The sequence below is a fragment of the Sinocyclocheilus anshuiensis genome, unplaced genomic scaffold (genome assembly GCF_001515605.1).
Source record: "Sinocyclocheilus anshuiensis isolate Anshui unplaced genomic scaffold, SAMN03320099.WGS_v1.1 scaffold1094, whole genome shotgun sequence".
In the NCBI taxonomy this organism is placed as follows: Eukaryota; Metazoa; Chordata; class Actinopteri; order Cypriniformes; family Cyprinidae; genus Sinocyclocheilus; species Sinocyclocheilus anshuiensis.
The window spans coordinates 322,149-332,057 of record NW_015536578.1 but is presented as its reverse complement, the minus strand read 5'-3'; the positions used below and the strand labels follow the sequence as shown (position 1 = coordinate 332,057).

The 9,909-nt window shown below is 35.6% G+C and overlaps 2 protein-coding genes across 2 annotated transcripts in view; both read left to right on the top strand.

Annotated features, from left to right (window-relative positions):
- Window positions 1-8,081, top strand: part of LOC107702876 (ankyrin repeat domain-containing protein 10-like) — a 31,058-nt gene extending 22,977 nt beyond the window's left edge. The window contains exons 4-6 of the mRNA XM_016505316.1: window positions 5,118-5,368; window positions 5,463-5,561; window positions 7,659-8,081. Coding sequence (XP_016360802.1) covers window positions 5,118-5,368; window positions 5,463-5,561; window positions 7,659-7,966 — 658 coding nt within the window. The 3' untranslated portion in view covers window positions 7,967-8,081. The remainder of the gene's footprint in view (window positions 1-5,117; window positions 5,369-5,462; window positions 5,562-7,658) is intronic.
- A 783-nt stretch (window positions 8,082-8,864) lies between these two features.
- LOC107702882 (ubiquitin-conjugating enzyme E2 A-like) overlaps window positions 8,865-9,909 on the top strand; it is an 8,087-nt gene continuing 7,042 nt past the window's right edge. The window contains exons 1-2 of the mRNA XM_016505327.1: window positions 8,865-9,040; window positions 9,487-9,567. Coding sequence (XP_016360813.1) covers window positions 8,997-9,040; window positions 9,487-9,567 — 125 coding nt within the window. The 5' untranslated portion in view covers window positions 8,865-8,996. The remainder of the gene's footprint in view (window positions 9,041-9,486; window positions 9,568-9,909) is intronic.

Here is a 9,909-nt window from a genome sequence, read left to right as displayed (position 1 = left end):
TGTTTCTTTAGAAAAACAAGTGATTTATACACTTTTTAATGTTATATTTTGTAATATTGGCGTTCTTTTAGTTTTGTACTACAAGATTTTTTGTTAGCATCAATGTTTCTTGTTTACAGCCACATGATGGCAAATTGTAGAGTAAATCCTACATTCTGTACACACACAGAATGATAATTTAGGGCAGGGGTATTCAATTAAAGAATTATTTCACTTCCAGAATGAAAATTCTGTCATCATTTACTCACCCTAAAATTGTTCCAAACCTGTATGGATACCTGAGTTTCTTTCTTCTGATGAACACAAAAGAAGATATTTTTTAAAATGTTGGTATCCGAACAGTTGATTGGCACCATTGACGTACATTGTAGGGAAAAAAAATACTGTGTATGTCAATGGTGCCCATCAACTGTTCGGATACCAACATGGGTGACAGAATTTTCATTCTGGAAGTGAAATAATCCTTTTAAGTTCCGTTCTTTTAGTTTTGTACTACAAGATTTTTTTTTTTTTTCTCATCCAGTATTTTGAGGAGGCACTGCCTCCCTTGCCTCCTCAGAGGAAACGCCCCTGATATATGTATGAATAGTTGCACATTTCCATCTGGGCACCAGTAATGCTTTGTAAAAGAATAGAAAAAAAAAACCCTAAACAGTCAAAATATTCATCAAAGATGAGGATATTGGGTCCTCGGAGCCAAAGGCAGTGGCTTCTGAGAATTTTTCTATAAAAAAAAAAAAAAATCAGTTGAGCCCATTTAGACATGATTATTAAAATATAAGATCAGATGTTTTAAGCTATTATTATTTTTTACGTTTAGATACATTTGTAAGGCAGAAGGCCATGTGACGGAAAATACTGTTTGGGGGTTCAGAATTTTCCTCTTGAAATCTGGAGTATTTTTATATTTTGTTTAAAACAATCAAAATGCTCTCATCATGAGCAGAAAACAAAGTTAACTGGTAATTTCAATGTTTATGTTGTCTTTCCTTGCCATCTACAAATACATTTCCCAATTTTAACAATTATGTTTATTTTTAAAATGCTCTGACCATACTGATTAATACTGCTAAATGTAGATAAAAAATGTTATGTCTCAAACCTGGTTTGAATGGTCAAGAGTATGATAGGTAAAAATAATTATATTTGCAGCATTGTTGTTTTCTGCAGTGTTTTAGCAAAAGTATCGATCTATTTTGCTGCTCACCGTGTTTCTGCTTCTGGTTTTATAGAGAAGCAGTGCACACGGGAAGGGCTTGAATGAAGCGTGTTTGGCTCTAGATTAAAAAAATATATATTAGAGGATATAACACAGAAAGATCAATACAATAAACAACCCTGAGCGCTTGTGGTGTGAATCGCGCCACTGTTTTTATTTAGAAATGGTAACATGGTGCTGCCATTGCCGTTATGTCTCGCGGTTTAGATTACTAAGAAGCAAATGTCTAACTCAAGTAGAAGCAAGGTAACTAAATAGAAATCAAGGTCAATTAATAACAGCATAAGTTTTCCTGTTCAAGTATCTTTTATGTTTACATAAACTGAAATGATCTCTAATTAAAGGTGCTAGAAATCTCATTTAACTCTGTGAACAATATGTAAACAAAACAGTTTTCTGGCATTCTAAACAACTGGCATGTGCAAAAATATTACATCTATTGTTACTGTTATTTTGAGTAATATGTTATCTGTGATATTTACAATTATTGAGTCTTATGCTATATATACTGTATATATATATATATATATATATATATATATATATAAACTTTCAACAAAAGATAACCATCAAAGTAAAATTTGCTATTTCGTTAGATTACCTGATACAAACTTCATTTATCATTCAGTAAAGTAATGTTTACCAAGAGTTGTGATATAAAGACTGTAATATGTGTATATATACAGAGTTGTAATATAATTTATAATATAAATACCTATTTATATACAGATTTAAAACCCATACATTTTGAGGTCCTAAGCAGCAAAAGGAACAAATTAATCTGAATTGTATTTTTTCCTGTGTATATAACAGAAATATTCAAGTCACTCACAGAATCGGGCCCATAAACAACAGCGGATAGTGTGAACTATTAATCAATTGTCCATATGATCATTGTGTTTGTTTTGGTAATTATTTCAGATTTCTTGCACCTAAGAGGTTCATTTTCAATTGAGACCTGCCAGGATGGACAACGCACCTTCTGAAGTGTTTGTTACAAATGTCTTTTTGACATCAGAACATCTGAGAAGCATTCATATTTTTCTTCAGATTTGGGTAGGAATAAGTGGGGAGGGTATGTTCAATGAAAAATGTTTGATTTTTACTTTATTTGCTGGAAATTGTATTATTTTTAGATGTTTGGTTTTAAACATGTTTTATGTGTTGGAATGAATGTGTGTATGGACTGTTATCTAGTTAGAGATTTAAAAAGCATGTCTGAATGATTATTGTGATTATTATTTTTTATTTTTTTTGTAATGAATCCATGAATGAACAAACCTTTTCCTGAAGCCGAAAGCAAACCCCTTCGTGAATGTCACTCAGTGGTAGCGCATACAGGAAATAAGTTAAATTGTATAGTGCATTTAATGATTGTTACCTAATGATGATTGGGCATTGTTAAAATATATATTATATATTAAATTTAAAATATTTATGAAATGCTTTTTGCACAAATTTCACAGATTCATGAAAATGAGATGTAGGCTTTGGGGGACTGCCAGCATTTTCCTTCTTTCCAATCAAAATACCAAGGTCTTTGCACCTAAGCATCATGTCCTCACAGTGAACTGCTTGTTCCTCAGATATTTATTCTCCGCACAGTGCTATTGATGTACTATTCTTGTACTGTTCTGCAGGCACATCATAAGTACACATTTTCAAACACTTTCTAATCAAACACACAATTCACCTCATCAGCTCGTCAATAGATGCTCTGTGTCTGAACCTACTTCTCTACTATCATTGTTTTCATAAAACAGTAGGTGAAAAGTACACGGATGACCTGGTACTATTGCTGACATTCTGAAGTGTGCATCTGATGAACACTTTACTATCCCATGAGGCCACATGAGAGGAATTGTTAATGGAAGTAATGGTAACTACTATAATAATGCAAGTGAGGCAAAGCAAACGCACATCTGTAGAGGTGCAAGTTGAAGGAAAATATCTAATTGAAAGAGAACAACTGCACACTCACTTAAACAGGTTATTTATTAACCAACGTTTCGGCTAATAGCCTTTGTCAAGGTATGATACCTTAACAAAGGCTACTGGCCGAAACGTTGGTTAGTAAATAGCCTATGCTTAAGTGAGTGTGCAGATGTTCTCTTTCAACTACTATAATAATAACATGGCGAGTGTAGTACGTCTGGATTTCATTCATCCAACACACATTCACACTATATAGAACATACTTATAGAGTATAGAACAGTTGCAAAGTTTGTTCCTCATCAAATGTAGCATCTTCTTCTCAGACAAATAAGGGATTTTGGATGTAGCCATGTGCTTATTATGGGAAGATTTCATTCTCTGCAGATCTACCATTGGAGACAGTCATCTTGGACCATGTGCCTTGAAAACCAGTCACGTTACAGCCTAGACATCACTGAATTGCTTTTGAAGTTGTATGACAGCCAGCTGCTCTGCATTGGATTCAGTAATATTTTTTTTTTTTTTTTAATGGCAAGTTGGAATGTGGATTGATGTACTGTATATAGTAGGTTTAAATTGCTTGTTTTATCCCCAGTCAATTTAAATTGCAGTTGGTATAAAATAGTGTTAGGTCAAACAAATCTTCTTCTAATTAAAGTTTTGTTGTTACTTGTAAAAATACAAATAAAGAGTGCAGCAAAATCTGGCAGTTACTCAAAACCCATACAGATACACTTGTTTGCTCATAAGAGAGAGCATAACCCAAATTAAAAAAAGTGATAAAAAAAACACTCAACACATTATTGGTGTCTGTAATAAATTCTTTTGGATTGTCTGAGGTTAGTCTGTGTGTATGTACTGTATTGCGCTGCCAAGAGTCACATTTCTGTATTCTCACTGCATTCGTGGTAGAAGTGCTAGCAGGAGCTCCAGGGGTAAGTGTAAACGCTGTTATTTTGCCCTAGATTTTGTTCATTCATGTATTCTGTTTTCTTCACTGCAATAGAAAATGACTGTTGATGCCAAATACACACTCTTTTCATGTCAGATTTTAACCAGGTATGCATCTCACATGACCCGTGAATGCTTTATGGTATCGACGTTGACCATTGGATTAAATCTTTCTCTTAAAGAAGCCAGGATGCTGTTCTCTTTAACTCCCTCTACTGTTTTCGTCTGTGAGTGTTTAAAGAAGAATTTTCTGATCAGGTCTTGCTTGCCTTTTCGCTTCCAAGATGTCCTCTTTCAACCATAATAATGAAGATTCGTTCATCAAAACCACTTGAGGATATGAGGATATCTTTTTTTTCTTTCCTTTTGAATCAGAAGATTGGCGTGATATTTTCCTTCAGCTCACAGCTGTGGTCCGGCCACAGATTTAAGAAGACCTGTTAAAACGTCTGCATTCTTCTGTCTACAGTTTTTGGCTTCTTATTGCCACTGTTTTTACTATGTTTGTTCTGGTGTGGCATTCTGTTACTTGGTTTTGAAAATGATTCAATGAATCATCTGTCCAGCTCATCTGTTGAGTTGAAGAGAATTCTTGGAAAAATAATTTGGCATTGCCAAACCTCTTCTCATTTGTTAGTCATTCTTGTGGAAATCATAATCTCTCCACTTGCCATCGACAAATATTTACAAATATTTACCGTTGACTGTACTGTAATAGAAATATGGTTATTTGTATTTCTTCATATATCATGTTCTTTGTGTGTATGCTTCAATAGTTTTTCATTTTCTATTGTAGTTGAGACCTCACAACATTATAAATGTCTTTAAGTGATATAGATGTTCAATGATTTGTCCAATTTTTTTTTTTACCTTTATTCAAAAACTGCAAAAATAATTTAGGGTATGAAATACAGAAAGGGAAAATGTGTGTGTTTGTGTGTGTGTATGAGTGCTTTGCAAACATTTGCCTTAGACCGGCAGTGTTAACACGCTAATTTTATCATTGCGCAGCATGAGGAACGCTAGTGGACTGACCGCGGCTGACCTAGCCCATGCCCAGGGCTTTGAAGAGTGTGCCCAACTGCTTTTCAATGCCCAGAACCAGCGGCTCAATCAGCTTAACGCGTTCTCAAACAATGGCTCTGTGTGTTTTGGGGACCGCAAGCTAATCCAAGAACGGAGCATCCTTAATGGGGTTCCCAGCCGAAAAAGGTCTCTTGATTGCATGGAGTCTAATCTAATTAAAAAGGCCAGAACAGATGGTAAGTCTTGACTGAAAATTTAAAGACATTTGTATGATGAACAGTTTGATACTGCATTGGGTCGCCACTTGTTAACGTGAACGTGTCATTGCAGATATCGGTTATCAGCCGATGAATGGAGTAAACGGATCCAGCGGAGAAGACCTGATGGAGAACATGCACATGGAGTTTGGCCAAGCACTGAGTACCCCAGGTGGGAACCGACCCTTAAATGGATCCCTGCCTCTGGGTTCCAATGACTACATCAGTCCAGAGCAGGACCGGGCTGTCCGAATGGAGAGCTCGTCCTCTCCAGTCCACAAAGAGTCAGAGATCTTCACCGTGACCTCAATGCAGATACCATGTCGTTGCACTAACTCCTATGCCTATTTGTAGGAGCCTTTGCCTTGGCTAAATTTAAGCTCTTTTGGTGATGTGTGTCTGGGAGGGAAAATAGTTTAATTTGGCACATATCGTATGTATAAAGCATTTGATCATAAGTTGCTCATACCACCCCGTCCTTTTATCTTTTGGTGGTATGAACTTTGTTTTAAACTGTGTTTTGCTCAATAGGAGCAAATATTGAGTTTTGTTTTTTGCACAATAACTTCCCTGAATGCCATTTTAATTTTTTAATTCTGATTCTAATGCATTCCAAGAGCAATTAAATGATTTAGATGTTTTTCCTTCTCTCTAAAGTAGTTGCGTCATGTAATGAGGCTGTTTTTATGCCCTGAAATCTATACTTGTAAAGTATGTCAGTGTTGTTTTTTTTTTTTCAGTCTTAGTACGACACTGATTTCGCAGTGAATTGCATTTGCCCAGCCAAATTTCTGACCTTGAGTTTTGTAACGTTGGATTTTGGTTTAGGAAGTTGGTTAATACTTTGGATATGAGTGACCCATATTATGTTCCTGTTAAGTAGCAAAAAAAAAAAAAAACATGATTCCAGGTTAATGTGTGTGTGTGTATATATATATAGATATATAGATATATAGAGATATAGAGATATAGAGATATAGATATATAGATATATATATATATATATATACACACGTTGAAAATATAAAATATTGTGCATTTTATTTTCCTTTTTTTAAATTTCTTAAACATTTAATTATCTTGTTCTGCCAAAGCATATCTTATCATGAATGTATAAAGTACATCTACAGACCTTCGCTGTGCAGCTTTCATACGTGTGTTCTTGTAAGGAAGTCTAGGTGCTATTCAGTCACTTCTTTAACCTTTTTGACTAAATTAGGTTGTAGTTCTTCTTTCTTTCTGTTGCCGTTATTGCAGTGTCTGTTAAAGAGGGACTGTTGTTAGATTTATTGTATCAACAATCAAGTGTTAGTCAGGTTATTGTATGAGGGTAAAAGTCTTTTTTCCAGCTAATGTTTTGCATAGCATTTCATATGTAGTGTAGAAAATATTTGCTAAACTAATTAAGTATGATAAGAGCTATGTATTGAGACAGAGGTGATTCTTTGATTACATTGACTTTCTATAAATTCATATAAAAATCATCCTTTCACACAGAACAAATGGCAGAAAGTTTGCACTGCATATAGATTAACGCATGATTTCCTACTCAGAATTACAAAGGATGTCTTACTATAAGTGCTCATTAAAACACCGGCTGTGTGACACTGAGATTGAGATAAAAATACTGTTCATGTAAAGTAACAGGATGCCTAAGATGGATGCAAAATGTAATTTCTATACTCATTAAATGTTCTCATTTAACAATCAGCGCTGACTCTTGAATTTGTACATATGAATAGTTTGTAAGAGCATGTTAGCAAAACTGAAACCACTTGCAAGTGTTCATTTGATACTGTTTTTCATAGATTAAAATGTAGCACACGTACATCATCAACATGTATTGGTGGTTTACTTCATTAACCTCTGAACTATTTTGCTGCTTTCACACTTAACATAAATGAGATTAAGAATTAGCCTAATCCCTGTTATTTAAATGTAATAAATATTAAATCATAAGGCAAAATGTTTAATGTTGAAGCTAATGTGGGCAGTGTGCCAGTGCTATGTTTTTGTAGAGCTGAGCAATATGGACTTTAATCTCTGGTTCAAATGTTCAGATTATGTAAACCGAGCTTGATGGGTGATTTAAACTCTAAACTGAACCATTTACAGAATATCTGTTAAATGCCCACAAAAGGATATTAACAATGCAAAATTCAAAACTTACTGGAAATTGTTGTGCAAAACAAAAACATTCAGTTAAGAATGAAGAAGGCATTTTTAACTTTCTTTAATTCATTTATAATTCATGTGTTCTCTTTAACAGCAGGACTCCCATTAAACGGGCATTGCCATCTTGTGCAGCACCTCAATGGAGGTGACCTGATGCACGGGAACATAAATGGGAATACAACCAAGGTTGAGAGTGGTGATCATATTGGGAATGTGGGTGTCTCCTCGCATCTTGGTTACTTTGACAGTGGCCTTCATTTTGGGCATCATAATGGCTTCGGAGATACGGCTGAGAACATGGAGGACGCCAGCAGTCAGATAGAGCATCGCAAGTCAGTCAGTGTAGAGCAGCAGTATGACCACATCACCTTCAACACCATGCACCTCTACCATGGGTGTTAGGACGTCCCGTCCAGACTCGTATGCCTTTATATAGCCATATAGAATGTGCTGAATTGCTTTAAGTCCAGAACCTTTGAAGTGGACACTGTATTTGTACTTGTGTTGTAAAAAAAAAGTGCAATCCTTTTTTGAATTTCTAATTTGGGTCATTTAATTCAGTTGGAGAATCCCAGAGGCTGGTCATTTTTTATGCATTTGTAAGGACATTTACTGTATCAGTTGTGCCTACATAAAATATAATTGTGTATTGGCATCTCTTACATCGTAGTTAGAGCTGTGTGTGAATAAAATGGTTTCACTGAATCATTTCTATGTTTTTTTAACTCACAATCTCCACCTTATTTATATGTTTTTCTTGTAGTATGTATCGTAGTGTGTAGTATATAGTGAGGATTGGGTTTTTATTGGTTTTACTGACCTGTACATATTTGGTTGTATTTTGTGATCTACCCACTTCTAAACTACTCCACCCTCTTATAAAGTATCAATATCTAACTTCCCTCCTCCTGATTATTATCGAATATATCGTTTAGAAAGTTAATAAAAACTGAACACATACCTGTTATGAAATATCTTTCGGGTCAAGGTGCAATAAGGTCGTCGTTTCTAGCACTTCCTGCGCTTCGCCGCTAGGAGGACACTGACCTCATTCCTCCACCTGAGACCGTACCAACGGCTAGAAAATAGGGGGCTTTCTGCCATTTACGTAGTCGGAGACGAACATTTCAGGCGAATCATTGAATTATTTCTCTTAAACCATAAATATTTCAAACGAATTGCGGAAATATTAATCATTATGTCTTTAAAAACAAAACATAAAATTGATCTATATACATTTTGTATGATGTTTTGAATTTTCAGTCGCAAATAACCCCTGTGTGGGACAGATGGTATAGCCGTGTCTCGTGAAAAGACGTCTTTTACTCAGAAATAAATATTAATCATCAGTGTTGTGACATACACAGTTATTTTAGGATTTATTATTAGAGCTCTAAAAATAATCGCTGACGATTTTTTAGTGTAGTTAAAGATGTCTACTCCAGCTAGAAGGCGACTCATGCGAGATTTTAAGCGGTGAGTAGCTGTAAAATGGTAGATGTGTTTGCTTTGGTGGAATAGCTGCTAGCTAGTTAGCTTCGTATCACCCAGTTCGGTAGCCGATTATTAAACACGATATAAACAATTAAAATACGCCATTTAATAATGTGCTTATCGCTTTTAGTCTGTCGGTAGTATCACATTGCCTGTTTACATTGTGGGTATTCTTAGAAACTCTACATTTATATTAGCTTATGAGCTAGCTGGCTAGTGTGAGCCGGTTAGAGAAGTTATTCAAGCTTGACTTGTCTGAATGTGATTTATGATTACAATTTTAGCCAATATCTTTGTATTTCTAGTTATTTTCATAAGGTAACCAGAAGCCACACTTTGTCGTGTAATAATCCACGGTTTTGGAAATGAATGAATGTGATCGACACTGAAATACAGTTATGATTGAGTGTTATGTGGTGGTCCCCCAGGCTCCAGGAGGATCCTCCAGCCGGCGTCAGTGGAGCTCCATCGGAGAACAACATCATGGTGTGGAATGCAGTTATATTCGGGTAAGAAGAGAGGAAAGCCGACTGATCGAGTCGAGTCTGCGCCAACCAGCAGCGTGGTGTAGCAGGGTTCCCACGGTCATGGATAACCTCCAAATATGAGGGGATTATAAAATCGACATTTACAGACCTATAAATGTTTATTATATATTTAAATGCAATTTAATGTTCAAAGGTTTGGGGTTAGTAAAATTATTGAATAAGTTAATACTTTTATGTAGCAAAGACACAGTGGGGGAGTGAATAACCAGCACTCTCTTCCACCTTCAATACCACCACTGAGGTGAGACCCTTGAGCAGGACGCCTAACCCCCAACTGCTGCCCACTACAGTGTGTGTGTGTGT